We start from the raw sequence: 16,711 nt of genomic DNA, 5'->3' as shown, positions 1-16,711 counted from the left end.
CTTTTACTCTGACAATATAAATTTAGTGTAACAATTTTTATATGATAATATAATTATATACTATATTAGTAAGAAATATTTGACATGTAATTATTCAATATAATACACATTTTAATAGAAAAGTCAAAGCTATTTAATATTTTTAGATTAATTGTATTTGAGATTAAGTCTTATATTAATAAAGTTTGAAAAATAATAAATTTTGGTAAATTATTGTTATGCTAAAGAACTTTCTAATGAGTTTCTACCAAAAAAGTAATTTAAATTTTAAATTATTAAATTATTTACTTTTTTACCCTAAAAGGTAATTATTTTGATTTATATTAGTTCCAAATATACAATTACTTCATCTTTCATCTGCCACTAGATATATTATATTTATACAAAAATGATTTTTTATATTTTTAAAATTTGAACACAAAAATATTTTAATTAGAATATAAAATAAATAATATTTTAACTATTTTCATATTTATTATCATTATATATTTTTTGAATAAATAAAAGTGCATTAACCGCCATTAATTAAAAAATTTAATTGGAAACTAAATCTCATAATTACAAACTTTTCTACTTATAAAACTTTAATCAATCTTTTTTGAATAAGTAAAAGATTAATTCCATGATACGGAAAAAGATTATTTATTTTACAGAAAACATACTTTTCCTCTTTCACGTTATTTATTTATCTTTTATTTTTATTTTTTTTAAATTTAATGAATAAAATCAAATTTATGAAACATAAAAAATGGAATATTTATTTTTTAAAATAAAATTTAAAATTTAAAAAATTCAAATACTCGTCAACAATGGCATTAGATAGAACCCCTCCCGCACACGTGGTGCCACGTCAAGTGTGTACTTACTTCCATACTGGAAAGTCCCAAACTACCCTTCCACACTTGGCTTACAAAATTGCACCAACCCTCACTATCTCAACCTCTTTCATTTTCTCACCAACCCCCATACTATATTAAACCAAAACCAAAACCAAAACAATATTAACTATTAACATAAATTTTTCTTTCTTTTCTTTCTTCACTTGCAATTCTTGGGGGGTTGTTGTGCAAATGCACTATACTCATTCCCCACCAACCTAACCCTTTTATTATACTTTGCAAATCATTACAACCGTGTTCCCTACAAACAATCTCTTTCTTCCATTATGATTTCACATATTTTTCCAAATTAAATGACTTTGTAAAACTGTAACTCACTTCTCTTTGGAACCATTCTCTATTTTCATTTTCCCTTCAAGAATGGCTGCTAACATAAATTTAGCTCCTTCATCTATGTCCGCCACAAGGAGGTTCCATTTTTCTCCATCTTCTTCTTGTTCCTTGGCACCCCATTTGAGTTTTAGAAGGACCAAGTTGGGATTTGAATCCAAAATCCCATCTTTGGCACTGAAAGGATGGAGAAGAACAGAGAATTTGGAGAGCAAGAAAAGGAAAGAACAAGAACATCAACAGTGGAGGAGTACCAGTACCAATGTGAGGTGCACTGCAGAGGGAATAGATGGAGGCATGTTCATTGGAAAAAGAGCCAAAGAAGAAGGTGTTAGGATACCAGAGAGGTTTAAGGTGGTGAGTTTGGTGGCATGTGTTATGTGTCTTTGTAATGCTGACAGGGTTGTTATGTCTGTGGCGGTTGTTCCTCTTGCTTCAAAATATGGATGGTCAAGTTCTTTTCTTGGCATTGTTCAGGTACATATTTTGTTTCCCGAAATAATATTTTATGTTTATAAAATATACACCAACTCAGATGAATCCAAAAAGAAAGAAATTTTGATGATGATGATTCATGAATCAGAGGACAAAAGCAGGCACAAAAAGCCATCCTAGGACTGCAAAAAGAAAATATTTGTTTATTTGAAAAAGGAATCAAATCATATCATATAATGTATCTTTATTATTAATTTATATTTCTTGGATACTGATGATAATTTTTTAAACAAAAAATTATTTCATTTTATTTTGTAGGTACAATATAAATGATTTCTTTTAAAGTCAAATCTGACTTCCTTTTTTTATTTATTTGGTTTGGTTCTGAATTCTGATCATGATTTAGTGAACATGAGGACAAAGCAGGCATACAGAGCTATCATATAAATGTAATCTTGGACTGCAAAAGAAAATACTTTTATATTTGAAAAGGAATCATATCATCTATATTTATTATTAACATATATACAGATTCTACTTCTTTAGGGAAAAAAATTGAAATATTTTCTTGAACATAAGTAATTTCTTTCCAAGCAATCTAAGATGTTTTTGTTTTGGTTTTGGTGGATTATTCACTAACATGAAGATTGATGCCTTATGTATGCAATTACCAGTCATCATTCTTGTGGGGATACATATTCTCCTCTGTGGTTGGAGGAGCTTTGGTGGACAGGTATGGAGGGAAAAGGGTGCTGGCATGGGGTGTTCTTTTGTGGTCTCTGGCAACTCTTCTTACCCCTTTGGCAGCCAACCACTCCACAACAAGCTTATTGGCAATTCGCGCCTTCTTCGGCCTAGCTGAAGGAGTGGCACTTCCATCCATGAGCACTCTCATGTCAAGGTGATTCCTCAAAACTTGTATTGAACATGTAGGCATTGTAGTTATGCCTTTATTTAACACTAGGGAAATGAAGTGCTCGAGTTTTTCAAACCATTCTTGTTCTTGGACGATTAGGTATTACTTAGGTTGGGTTTGGTAAAGCTTTTTGAAGAGGTGCTTGTGCTTTTTAAAAACACAAGTACCTCATTTTGGGTAAATTAAAAAGGTCAAGTACTTGTGTTTGCGGCTTTTAAAAGTTATGGGTGCTTTTTAAAGTTGGTTTGTGCTTATCAAAATTAAAAAAAAAATCTAATATAATAAATATTCAAAATTATCATTATTAATTATTAACACCAAATTTCATTTATTTTCCCACACATATTTTCCGCCGTTATATTGCCATTGAAATAGTCATATATTTCTCAGTGCTTGTGCTTATTAAAAGCTGTTTTTAACGTGATTTTACCAAACGCGTTGCGGCTTTTAAAAAGTTGTCTTTTAAAAGACAGCTTTCATAAGTTACTTTCAAAAAGTAAAAGCTTTACCAAACCAAGCCTTTACTAGGGGTGGCAACGGGGCGGGTAGGAGCGGGTTTTTGCTCTACCCAATTTCGCCCCGCCCTACAAAAAACCCGCATGAAACCCGCCCCGCCCTACCCGCGGGTAGTAAAATGTTAAACCCTAATCCGCTCCTGCGGGTACCCGTCCCGCCCCTACCTGCCCCTATAATTATTAAATCCAACAAATAAAATAAAATTTTAAAAATTATATAACCACCATTTACATACATAACATAAATTAAAATAAAAATTTATATATGATATAATATTATTAATCATTTTACTAATTATTTTATATATGTTACATATATTATATATTAAAAATATATATATTATATATACCGGGGCCCTCTCAAGAATCCGCCCCGCTAAAAACCTGCCCCAGTGCGGGATGGGTAATTACCCGCCCCAGCGGGTAGGGACAGGGTGGCTACCCGCGAGTTCAGGTGGCATTGCCATCCCTAGTTGATGCAGTGTAAAACATTTCACATAGTTGTCTGATTTTATCTGTTTTTTCGGGTGACCATTTACGCGATCAATGTAAAAGAGAGTTATTTTTACGAACATGACGTAACGGAATGTACATGTAAAACTGTTTTACTTTATTATCATATTTAGAATAAACCACAAATTCAGAATTTGAAAGATTGAAACACACAATTAGCTTATAAAAGAACTAAACAAGCTTGTGGTACCTGAAAGATATACTCAGTTTAACACATTTCCCCCAAAATGTCATCTTGATTTTATTTCCGTTGGCATTGCTTATTTTCTTATGTGAGTTTGGGGTAATTTGTCAAACGAATTACATCTTTAAGAAACCATGAGCTTAGTTAGCTCTTATTGCTTATTAGCATTTCAGTTTTTCAAGGATTAAAGTGGTGATTTACTTTGTAATCCATGTAATCGACCTAATCCAATAGGACAAGAGTTAGTTGTTCCCGTGGTGAATATCGACGAAACATAGCTTCTCTTATTGTTGTTGGGAATGCATGCAAAGCTTAGTTCTCTGAAAAGTCAATTCTGATCTTTATCTTCATATATATTTTAGTTGGTTCCCAAGTAATGAGAGGGCGAGTGCAGTTGGAATTTCAATGGCTGGATTTCATCTTGGCAATGTCATAGGCTTGTTGCTCACACCAATTATGTTGTCCACTATCGGAATCTCCGGTCCTTTTATCTTATTCTCCTCTCTTGGGTTGCTCTGGGCGACAACATGGGCGTATCGAGTTACAGATGATCCTCAAGAAAGTAATTTCATCAGCATATCAGAGCTAAGATTGATACAAGCTGGAAAAGCAGCTTCTCCCAAGAAAAGCAGCCAGTTTCCTCCACTACGCCTTCTACTATCGAAATTACCATCATGGGCTATCATATTTGCCAATGCAACTAACAATTGGGTGAGTTCTACTTGCCTTTGGATGATAAGAATCAAGATTCGCTTGCTATTATGAACTCGATTTCGAATAACATTGCTGATTGTTTTAAACCGTTGCTTAATTTGCAGGGCTACTTTGTTCTTCTCTCATGGATGCCAGTTTATTTCAAAAGCGTAAGTACTTTCTCAATTTGATCTTGACATAGTTATATTAATGAAAGGGTTTTTTTATTCTGCTTCTTATGTTGTTTGAATAATCAAATGGAGATTACTTATGAATTAAGTAGCTATAGATCCTTCTTGTTTACTCATCGCACTAAGTATGCCATGTTCTGAGCATGTCAAATTAATTTAATTCTGCCTAAAGTTGACATTATTTATCTACAATAACAAAGTCAACTCAGGTGCTTGGTTGTATTCTTGTTTAGTTAGCAACTTTGAAGGTCACATGAACACTGCAATTGAATATTTCTTTCTCCCCCCCTTTTTTTTGGTTTTGTTTAGTTCCCTTTTTGAGTGTTGGATTGAACTTGAGCAGAAGTAATTTATATAGACAAATGAAGCATGGAACTTTCAATAATGACTCTTTTTCTTATTTATAATTTCTGCAGGTATATAATGTGAATTTGAAGCAAGCAGCTTGGTTTAGTGCAGTTCCATGGGCAACAATGGCCATTTCAGGCTATCTTGCTGGTTCTATATCAGACTCCTTAATCAACAAAGGGTACCCCACAACATTTGTCAGGAAGGTCATGCAGGTAATTTACCTTTTTCATCGGCACCATCATGCCAAAGGATGTTTCTGACCATTTGAATTGCTATGCCTATTACCTAGCTGTGAAAACAAAAATTGAAAGGAAAATATATATGTTCACTTTGAAACAATAATGGTGCATTTACGAGTCGGAATTTTGGAGGGAAGGGGAAAAGTCCGATAAGCACATTTAAAGCGAGTTCGCCTCTATAGTGTGGAAGTAAATATCAATCTACCCCTAAATCAATAAAGTACATCGTGAACTAACTTGAGTTGGTCGAGTAACCAACTCATTCGTCTGCTTAAGTAAGTGTTTGGGGGTTCAAATTCATATTATTAACCAACAAGACTATTTCCTCATTCATGTTGATTTTTAGTACTAATATATATCTGAAGTATTATATTATCTAAGGGCATGAATGTGCACCATTAGCCCGAGTTTGAACTTTGAACCATGAATACTTTTTGTTACTTACAGACCATTGGATTCATTGGGCCAGCAGTGACCTTACTGTGCCTATATTATGCCAATTCACCAACAACTGCTGCCACTCTCATGACTGCGGCTCTGAGCTTGAGTTCTTTCAGCCAGGCCGGCTTTATGCTAAATATACAAGTAAGTTCAACTCTCAAAATTTCAACATACCCTTTAAGAAAAGCATACTTATCATATTTGATGCAAACTTAGAAGAGAGATGTTATCTGTACGCAATGTTTGTGTTAACACGATGTTGACATAGTCCTTATATCCATCGTTCCATGCGGTGTAAGTTCCATTTGGTTTGGGTGTTAATCCCATATAATAGTGAACGAGAGTATATTGTCATGATGTGTAGTAAATGCTCTCTTCATATAACATTAAGTGAAGATTCACGTACAGTTGTGTTCCCGTGAAGTTGATAGTTATATCGGTTTGATGACAATTTAATCAAATTCTAAACTTGTTAAATCATTTAACAGTTTTCAACTATCAACTTCACATAAAAATAACTGCATGAATGTTTTTGCCATAACATTACCCAAATTACAAGTTACATTGGTTACACCAGAACCTCACAATTTTCACATTTGTATATGGTCAGGATATTGCTCCTCAGTATGCAGGAATACTACATGGTAATGGATTTATTTAATCAAATAATGTATTATATTTATAGGGAATACTTTTTTTTTCATTTTATTTTAACATTTTCTTTTTGCTTATAATAATTTATTACTACAGGAATATCAAATTCAGCTGGGACTTTAGCAGCTATCATAAGCACAATTGGAACCGGTTATTTTGTACAGTGGCTGGGTTCATTTCAGGCTTTCTTAACTTTAACAGCAGCTCTTTATTTTGTCACAACCATTTTTTGGAATCTTTTTGCTACAGGCGACCAAGTTTTGTGAGTTTCTTATTCATTCTGAAATGTTTTCACATTTGAGAATCTGAATCTTAGAAGATTTCCAAGTTCAAATTCTCATGAACGTGACAGCATTTAATAACGGCACGTTTTGTGGGGAAATTTTCCACATCTTTGCATCCCGATAAAAGCCGAAGGAGAAAATCATTGGTTTCAAAATTGGGGGGTGATCTACTAGGAGAAAGAAATGAATGAAGATCATTTTTTTATTTATATAGTTTATTATCTTAAAATGAGATTCGTCACGTATTTAGTAGTTCTAAAATGAAACGAATAAAGTGTAGGTTTCTTCTTTATATTTTCATAAATTTTTTAAATGAACCAAAAATTGTGACGTGTGTGTGGATAATGTGTATATAGTTTTAGGTTGTTTAGAAAGTGATAGGATGAATATGGTTGGTGTGTATCAATAATATAGTTTACGTTCTTGTATAGATTACGAGAAAATATGCGATGAATAATCTATTTACTATTTTGATGCATAATTTTACGTGTTACACTGAAATACTTAAACTAAAATTCAGTTCCCTGTTACCATTGGGATTGCGTCAAGTGTATATCAAATTGATGTGCCAACTTAATTTTGTTACATCCACGACAATGGAGTTTAACCTAAGATTTATGATCGGACCATCCCTACTACTTTTTGGTTGTGCACAGTATTTTTTAGTTCGATAGATCAAAGACTAATTCGTATGTATCTAAGTTCTATTTAATGGTCTGTTGTTAGCCAATAAGTTATTGCATACATAAAGTGGGATTCAAATTTTCGATACTATCGGACGAGTGATCTCCAACTCAAGTTGATTACCATCGCTACTACTTGATCATTATGTTACTTACCCTCAGTCTTAAAATTGGAATATTTTTTAATATTCAAAATACTGCAAGTCTTTACCAATGCAAAATAATGTTATTTTGTTCTAGAACAACTCAAATTTTCAAAGATGTAACTGCCATTTTGCCATTCTCTCCCACGGTCTCACCACCATCTCATTCGTGTTGAAACTTCTTGGATGATAGGTAATTAGACGTACCATGTTAACATCCATAATGTATTTCACTTCTCTAAATCCTACCTTTATTAAAAAAAAAAAAACATTAAAGAAAACAATCAAAATGGAATTTAAATAAATAAGAAGATTTGGAAGGACTTGAACTAAATTTTCTTATATATATATATATATTTGGTAACTAATTTTTTATGTGTACAAAGTATTTTTTATTTTTTTATTATATTAGCATTTATAAAAATTGCATTTAAAATTTATGCGTATTATAAATATTTGTTGGGCCACTTCTTTTTATATAAAATAATTGACATAAAATCAATTCTAACTCAATAATTAAAAAATCTGTAAGAAACATAACTTGAATTGATTTGGTTCAATTCTCAAAGAAAATTATTTTAGAACCTAAGAGTCGAAGACCAAAAAGAATGTGAGCATGGCTACTAGGAGATATTGTTTTCATGGAGACTCAAATTTGCAAGGCAGTGTGGTTCCATGTTCGTAGTTCGGAAAAAGTGATATGGAATCTCACAGAATTGAGAAGATCACGAGTTGTTTAGGGTTAAACAATTGTGTATGAAATTCAGCTACATAAATAATTAAATATAAATATATTCAAGTTTTCATATGATATTATATTACTAGCTGTTCTGAGAAAATATCTTAAAATAATGTAGTTTGGATCTAGACGTGAGGTTCAGACTCCTTTGAATGAAATTTCAATTTATTCATTAGAGGAGTGAAGTTGTCCGATGTTTTTGAGTGGATGGTGATGGGGTACCTACAACGGACCCAGATGTTTAAGTTAGTAAGGATTTAAGATAGGTTTAAGTGGATTGGGATTGAGAAATACCTGAATTTGATAGAGTATTTATAGAGGTAGGTAATGATTTGACCATCACTCATGTATCTTTCCACCTTGTGATGGTGGATAGTTTCTTCCTTAATATCTAGGAAGTTATCTCACGTTGTGGTGGTAACTGAGCTGTGGATAACCTCTGTTATGGTGTTTGACATGGTATTACTTGTCATGCAAGTTAGGTCGGGCGTGGGTTGTGAAACCGATGTCTCGAGCAGATCAGGCGATCTGACCCACGTGTCTAACCAACACAATCTTGGTGGATCTGTTGGGCTTTTTGGACTTCTTGTGTAATTGGATTTGTTTATTTGGATCCTGGCTTTTATCTTTGGGTCAGGATATGAACACTAGCCTATATTAAATAATGGACTATGTTGGTTGTTGCCTGGCTTAGATAATTACTATCTTCAATATTTTAAGAAAAAATAAGTTAAAGATTTGTTTAAGATTTATTTTAAAATTTTAATGTAAGATCTAATTTTTTTATTAATGTTTTATAAACACATTTCACAAAAAGAACTAGTGAAAATATTATTTTTTGTCAGATTACAATAGGTGAGTCTCAAATTTGAGACCTTTACATGGAAAAGGAGGATATATACTATTGAGATACAGTTCGTTAGCACCAATAGAAGTAATTTGAGCATGAATCATTTTGCTATAGGATCTAATGAAAAGATGATGTGAACGTTAATTTTCTAATAAGAGTGTAAGATTTTTGTAAATTGACACCATTTGTTAATGGTCCATCGATACAAAATACAACATAGACAAAGAAAGTTAGGTAACATTTGGTATAGGGTATTGGGACTAAAATTGGGAGATTGAGATTCAGTGTTGTGTTTGGTGGACAGAGATTAGAATTAAAATTTTAATTTCGAGACACAAAATTTAAGTTCTTTCACTACCTTCAAAAAGTGGAGATATAGGGAACTAAAATTTTGGGGACAGAGACTAAAACTTTAATAATATTACTTTTCTAAAATGTTCTCATTCAAAATTTTACATTCTAAGTTTATCCTTTCACACTCCCCCATCCACAGCCAACACTACTCTTTACAGCCCCTACCTCTTACCTCCTAATCCAACTCCACCTCTCACCCCTACCACCATACCTCTGTTATCATCCCTCCTTGCAATCCACCACTACCAACAACAATTATAACAAGAACAACAACAATATCATAAACATATTTTAAAATCAAAACAGAGAGAGAAGAAAAGAGAAAAAAAAAGAAAGAAAAAAGAGGAAGGAAGGAGGAGACAGCGGTGACAAAAAGAAGGCCCGCTGTCGCCAAACAAAGAATGGATGGGATGACGAAGGAGGCGACACTAGAGCCTGAGTTAGAGATGCATCTAGAGGAATATGTGACGGCATGGATTGGAGTGGATAGTAGGTAGGGGTGTTCATGATTCAGTTTTTTCATAAACTGAACTGAAACTGAAACCATTTTAAATGGTTTAGAAACTGAACCAAACTACTTTGTCAAATAAGAAACTTGTTTTAAACTAGTTTACAATACAGTGCACCAGTTTAAACCAGTTCATAAAAATAAAATTTTTTAATAGAAAAAACCAATTTAAACTGGTTTATAGGGTAAAATTAGTTTTAACTTTTAACATATATAAAATTAGTTTTTACATTTTCTCTCTCCCCTCCTCTCTCTCTCTCTCTCCTTTTCTCTCCTTCTCTCTCTCCCGCATCTCTCTCTTTCTCCCCCTTCCCCTCTTTCTTCCCTCCCCTCTCTTTGTCTTTCTCTCTCTCTCCCCCTCCTCTCTCCCTCCCTCTCTCTCTCTCTCCCTTTTCTCCCTCTCTATCCCTTTCTCTCATTCTTTCTCTCCTCTCTCTCTCTCTCTCTCTCCCCCTTTTCTCCTTTCCTCTCCCCCTCCACTCTCTCTTTCTCTCCCTCCATCTCTCTCTCTCTTAACATATATAAAATTAGATTTTACATTCTCTTTCTTATCCTCTCTCTCTCCTTCTCCCTCTTCTCTCTTTATCTCTCTCTCTGCTCTCTCTTTTTCTCTTTTCTTCCCCTCTTCCTCTCTTTCTCCTCTTCTCTCCCTCTCTCTCTTCTCTCCCTTTCTCTCTCTCCTTCCCCTCTCACTCTTCCTCTTCTCTCCCCCTTTCCCTCTCTTTGTCTTCCCCTCTCTCTCCCCCTTTTTCTTTTCTCCCTTCCCCTCTCTCTTCTTATCTTCCTCTCTCTCTCCCCTGCCCCTTTTTCTCCCCTTCTCCTTTCTTTCTCTCTCCCTTTTCTCCCTCTATCCCTTTCTCTCACTCTCTCCCTCTTTCTCCTTCCCTCTTCCCCTCCTCTCTCTCTCCCTCTCTCTTTCTCTCTCACTTTCTCTCCTTCTCTCTCTTCCTCTCTCTCTCTTGCACTCTTTCTCCCCCTCCCTTCTCTCTCTTTCTCTCTCTCCTCTTCCTCCTCTCTCTCTTTTTCCTATCTCTCCTTCTTCCCTCTTTTTTCTGTTTTTCTCTCTTTCTCCTTCTCTCTCTTATTTTAGAGAAAATAGGGGGAGAGAGAGAGGAGGGATATAGAGTGAGAGAAGATTGAGAGAGAAAGAGAAAAGAGAGAAAGAAAGGGAAGAAAGAGGAGAAAGAGAGAGAGGAGGGAGAAGAAATAGAGAAAAGAGGAGAGAAAAAGAAGGAAAGGGGGAGAGAGAGAAATAGGAGAGAAAAAGAAAAAAAAGGAAAAAGAGAGAGAGAGAGAAAGAAGAATAGAGAAGGGAGGGAGAGAGAGTAGGGAGAGGAGAGGGAGAAACAAAAGGGGAGAGAGAGAGAGAGAGAGAAGGGGAAGGGAGGGGGAGCGAGGGAGAGGGGAGAAAAAAGAGAGGGAGAGAGCGAGAGGAAAAAGAGAGAGAGAGAGGAGGGAAAGAAAGAGGAGAGGGAGAGAGAGAGAGAGAGGAAGAAAGAGGGAGAGAGAGAGAGAGGAGGGAGAGGAGAGAGAGAAAGAAAGAAAAGGGGAGAGCGAGGAAAAGGAGGGGGAGAGAGAGAGAGAGAGAGAGAGAGAGAGAAAGAGAGAGGAAGGAAGGGGGAGAAAGAGGGAAAATGAGAGAGATGGGAGGGGAGGGAGAGGAGAGAGAGAGAGAAAGAAAAGGGAAAAGAGATGGAAAGGAGGGAGAGAGAGAGATGAGAGGGAAAAAGAGGAGGAGGAGAGAGAGAAAGAGAAAAGAAAGAGACAAAAAGGGAGAGGGAGAGAAAGAGAGAGGAAAATGAGAGAGAGAAAGGGGAGAGAGAGAGAGAGAGAGAGAAAGAGAGAGAGAGAGAAAAGGAGGAAGAAAAAGAGGAGGGAGAGAGATAGAGAAGGGAGAGAAGGAAGAAAGGGGAAAGAGAAAGAGAAGGGAGAGAGGAGGGGAGAAAGAGGAGAGAGAGAGGAAGGGGGGAGAGAGAGAAAGAGTATGTAAAAACTAATTTTAGAGTTTAAATAAAACCAATTTTAATTTGGTTTAAAACTAAACTGAGCCATAAAAACTGGTTTTTAATAAACTGTTTTCATAAAAACTATGGTTTCAGTTCAGTTTCAATTCAGTTCAGTGAAACCAGTTTTTTTGCACACCCCTAATATTAGGTGCTAGGGACGACGTCGAAGGCAACAATTGATACTTCCAACAACTTCTAAACTCGAGATGGTTGTTGACGGTGGGGCTTGAAAGCGGCGAGGCCTCTGAACTTGAGAACTCTATGTATTATATATGATATTTTAAATAAATTATATTTTATAAATATTTTAATAAAAATTTATATTATAAAATAATATTCAGTCTATTAATACTATTCTTTTATAGTAGTTTTTTTATTTACATTTAATAAAATCCAATGATTTATAAAAATATGACACATTCAATATGTACAAAATTGTTGTGCTTATTATAAACATACCTCTCATTCTTCATAGTAGCCAACAAATTTTTTAAACATGTCTCATGTCTCTACAACATTTTTGATCTATGACTGTGGTTTTTTAGTCACGGTAATAAATTGTGACTCTAGGCCCTCTATGGTTATGGTTTTTGGTCGTGACCTAAAAAATTTTTTTTTGTCACGGCTTTTTTAAAATTTATGGTCTAAAAGTACCTATGGTCACGAATTTTAAAAACAGGTTGGCCAAAAGGTACCTATGGTCATGGTTTTAGAGGATGACCTAAAGGGATCTATAATCATGGTTTTAAAGAGTGACCTAAAAGGGTCTCTAGTCACGATTTTTCAAAGAAAGGTGACCTAAAAGGGGTCTATGTTCATGATTTTGAAGAGTAACCTAAAAAGATCTATGGTCACAGTTTTTGGAGGGTGACCAAAGGAGATATATGGTCATAATTTTGAAGAGTGACCTAAAAGATTCTATAGTCACGTTTTTTTCAAAAAAGGGTGACTTAAAAGAGTCTATGGTCACGATTTTGGAGGGTGACCAAAAGGGATCTACGGTCACGATTTTGAAGAGTGACTTAAAAGGGTTTATAGTCACAGTTTTACAAAAGAATGACCTAGCTAGAAGAGTCTATGGTAGTGGTTTCTGGGGTGGCCTAAAGGGATCTATGGTCACGGTTTTGAAAAGTGACCTAAAAGGGTCTATGGTCACAGTTTTGGTGGGTGATCTAAAGGGGTCTGTGGTCACAGTTTTGAAAAGTGATCTAAAATGGTCTATGGTCACAGTTTTACAAAAGGGTGACTTAAAAGGGATCTACGGTCACGGTTTTGGAGAGTGACCTAAAAGGGTCTATGATCATAGTTTTATAAAAGGATGACCTAAAATGAGTTTATAGTCACTGTTTTGGAGGATGACTCACGATTTTAAAGAGTGACTTAAAAGGATCTATGGTCAAAGTTTTACAAAAAAGTGACCTAAAGAGATCTATAGTCAAGATTTTGGGAGTGACATAAAGGAATTTATGGTTACAATTTTAAAGAGTGACCTAAAATTAAAAGAGTCTATGGTCACGATTTTAATGAATTAGGATTGTTATATATTTTTTTTAAAAATTAGTCATGGTACATAATTAGAACTAAAAAAACTCCACCCCAAAACGACGTCATTTGACGTTAAAAAAAATATAGTTACTCATTTCTCACTTTCTGAACCCACTCCTAGCTCTCTCACTCTCACCTCACCTTCCAAAATGATAGCCACCACAGCTCTCTTTCTCTGTCTCCTCGATTCACTGCCACCACACTCTCGCCTCCGTCACCGCGCCTCTCATCGGAACCACCATATTGTGTACTCACAAGTCGCGTCTCGCCTTTCTCCTCTGTCTGTGTTGTGTGCTTGAAGCCCCCAATCCATGCCCACTTTACTCTCTCAATCTCAAGTTCTCTCGTCTTCGGTCTCTCACTGTCTCCGGTCTCGCACTCAAGGTTGTTGTCGCTCTGTCTTGTCACCGTCTCGCACTCAATCATGCGCCTTCTCTGCGCTTGTCGTCATTGGCGGCAGAAGCAGCACGTTTTGTCACTACAAAAAAAATACAATTATATTGTAACAAAATATCTGATAAACTGCTATTTTACGGTTTATTTTGTCTTGAATTGAGCTTATTTTATCCATTATTCTCACACTTATGTATATAAATTGCATGTTTTACATTTTCCTTCCAAATTCTGTGCTTTGATTGAAACCATGCTTCTTTGGCCTTAAATTTGCTAATTTTAATCTTCTCTTATTACCATTCGATACCGTGATATGTGTGTTCAGTGTTTTTAGGTTTTATAGGGCAGGAATGGCTTAGAGGACAGAAAGGAAACATGCAAAAGTGGAAGGAACACAAGAAAGTGGAGTTTTGAGAAGCTGGCAGTGACGCGTACGCGTGGATGACGCGTACGCGTGACAGAGCGTCACATGCTGCATTAAAAAGAAGATGCTGGGGGCGATTTTTGGGCTGTTTAATTTTTGGCCCAAGTCCAAGCCCGAAAGTGAAGATTAGAGGCTGCAGAGTGGAGCTGGAAGGGGAATCACTCATTCACACTCATTCAAATAACTTTAGGTTTTAGATGTAGTTTTCTAGAGAAAGAGGCTCTCTCCTCTCTCTAGGTCTTAGGGTTTTTACTTTTATTCTTCTCAATTTCAGAATTCTACCTTGCTCTAATTTAGTTTTCTTCTACTCTTATTTGTTCTAGTACTTTAGTTTATCTATCTTCTCTTGTTGATTTATTTATTCTCCAATTTAGTTTATGAACTCTTCATGTTAGATTGAATTTCTTATTTAATGTAATTTGAGGTATTTCATGTTTATTGCTTCCTCCTTTATTTGTTATCATTGATGCTTGCAATTGTTGGTTTTAGATTTTACATTCTCTATTATTTTTCTATGCTTTTATCTCGTGCCCACCAATTGTTTGATAAAATGCTTGGTTGAATTTTAAATTAGCCTTTCATGTTCTTAGCTTGGATTGAATAATTTGGGGACTCTTGAGTTATCAAAACTCTCTTGTTGGTTGGTGATTGAAAGTTGCTAGTTGGCTTGTGCTTCACTAACTTCTAGTCTTTGATTAGGATTTATGAACTCAAGTTGAATTTCTCACTTGAGTTATCTTCAATTGTTAGAGGTTGACTAAGTGAGAGCAAAAAGACAATTACCATCATAAGTGACTATGATAATGGGGATAGGAATTCCAATTATCAATCCTTGTTAGGACTTTTCTTAGTTGTTATTTTATTTCCTTATTATTTACATTACTTGTTCCTTATTTCAAAGTCCAAAAAAATATACTTTCCCCTAACCAATAATAACTACACTTTCCTGCAATTCCTTGAGAGAAGACCCGTGGTTTAAATACTTCGGTTAATTTTATTGGGTTTGCTTAAGTGACAAACAATTTTAATTTGATTGAGGTTTAATTGTCGGTTTAGAACTATGCTTACAACGCGTTCATTTTTGTGAAATTTGTTACCGACATTTTTCCCCCATCAAATTTTTGGCACTGTTGGCGGGGAAATTGCAAATGTGTGCCTTATTATTGGTTATTGTGAATATTGTGAATAAATTTACTTTTTTGTTTCTTTGTAGTTGTTTCTAGTTTTAGGAGTTTATTTTCATTATTTCTTATTAGTTTTTGCTTTTATTTTCACTTGTTATTATGAATTTTCACCCCTTTGGCTATGAGTTTGGTTACAATTATGTTGTAGGGAATGGAAGCTACAATGAGAACATGCATCAAGGATGGGACAATCAAAGATGGGAGGAGCCACAAGGATTTGATCAACCCTATTGGCAACAACCACCTCCAATTTACTATAAGCAAGAGCCATTCCAGGATGCATGTCAATCCAATAACTATGGTGGACCCCCTTGTAGTTACCAACAAGCCCCACCATATGCCTATGAACCCCCTCCTCAACATAGCTTTGAACCACCATACTCACAAGCCTCATCTTACCAAACACTTCCATATGACCCTAACCCATATCCATCATACCAACCAGCTTATGAGCCATATGAACCATACATAGAGCCACCCCAATTCCAACCCAATTACTCCCAAGAACCACCACCTCCATATACACCATGTCCATATCCATCAATCCAAGAGACATATGATCCTAATTATGTTAGCCAAGCGGAACAAGAGTCAAAGGATCGTCTCAAGAAAGCAATGGATCGACTTCAAGCAACCATCCATCAAAAGTTCGACCCATGTGAGAACAAGGAACTGAAGAGTGTTATGCAACAAGTGGAAAAGATGGAGAGTGTTGAACCGCTACATCCTTATTATGATGAACCACCCTCATATCATGAACCTTTTCTCCCAAGCAATGAACCCTCATATCTACATTAATCTCCAATGGATGACACTCTTGGTGTTCTTCTTCAAGGGCAAAGAGAGATGCAAAGGGAGGTACTAGAATTCACGGCTGCCTTGACTGAGGTAGTAAGTCAATTAGCTTCCCAATGTTTGGACACTCAAAGTACTCCCATGGCTACATGTGGAGAATCAATAGAAGAGTGTAGCATGAAGGAGACACTAGAAACTCCGGTGGACAATGAGGAACGTGACTTTGTATTGGAACAAGTGGAGGAAGCCGTAATAGTTGAAGAGGAAGAAGTGGTTGAAGACTTAGGAGATGCCGAACCTCCATGGGAATCTAGAGTTGTAGAGTATTCCTCCAAGAAGCTTGAACTTAATGTCAAGGAGGCTAGTGCACAACCTCCATGGCATATTCCCTATGAAGAATTGGATGAGATAGATCAAGAAGCAAGTTCCCTTAGTGATGATG

The 16,711-nt window shown here is 35.5% G+C and overlaps 1 protein-coding gene across 1 annotated transcript; it reads left to right on the top strand.

Annotated features, from left to right (window-relative positions):
- On the top strand, positions 949–7,126 carry LOC107639497 (probable anion transporter 3, chloroplastic). The gene is made up of 8 exons (XM_016343008.2): positions 949–1,706; positions 2,339–2,565; positions 4,155–4,503; positions 4,611–4,655; positions 5,093–5,239; positions 5,714–5,851; positions 6,318–6,351; positions 6,458–7,126. The coding sequence occupies exons 1-8, from the start codon at positions 1,260–1,262 to the stop codon at positions 6,625–6,627; spliced, it is 1,557 nt and encodes a 518-aa protein (XP_016198494.1). The 5' UTR covers positions 949–1,259; the 3' UTR covers positions 6,628–7,126.

This window comes from Arachis ipaensis, chromosome B04 (genome assembly GCF_000816755.2).
Source record: "Arachis ipaensis cultivar K30076 chromosome B04, Araip1.1, whole genome shotgun sequence".
Lineage (NCBI taxonomy): Eukaryota > Viridiplantae > Streptophyta > Magnoliopsida > Fabales > Fabaceae > Arachis > Arachis ipaensis.
Note: the sequence above shows the minus strand (reverse complement) of the source record. Positions and strands in the feature narration are given on the sequence as shown.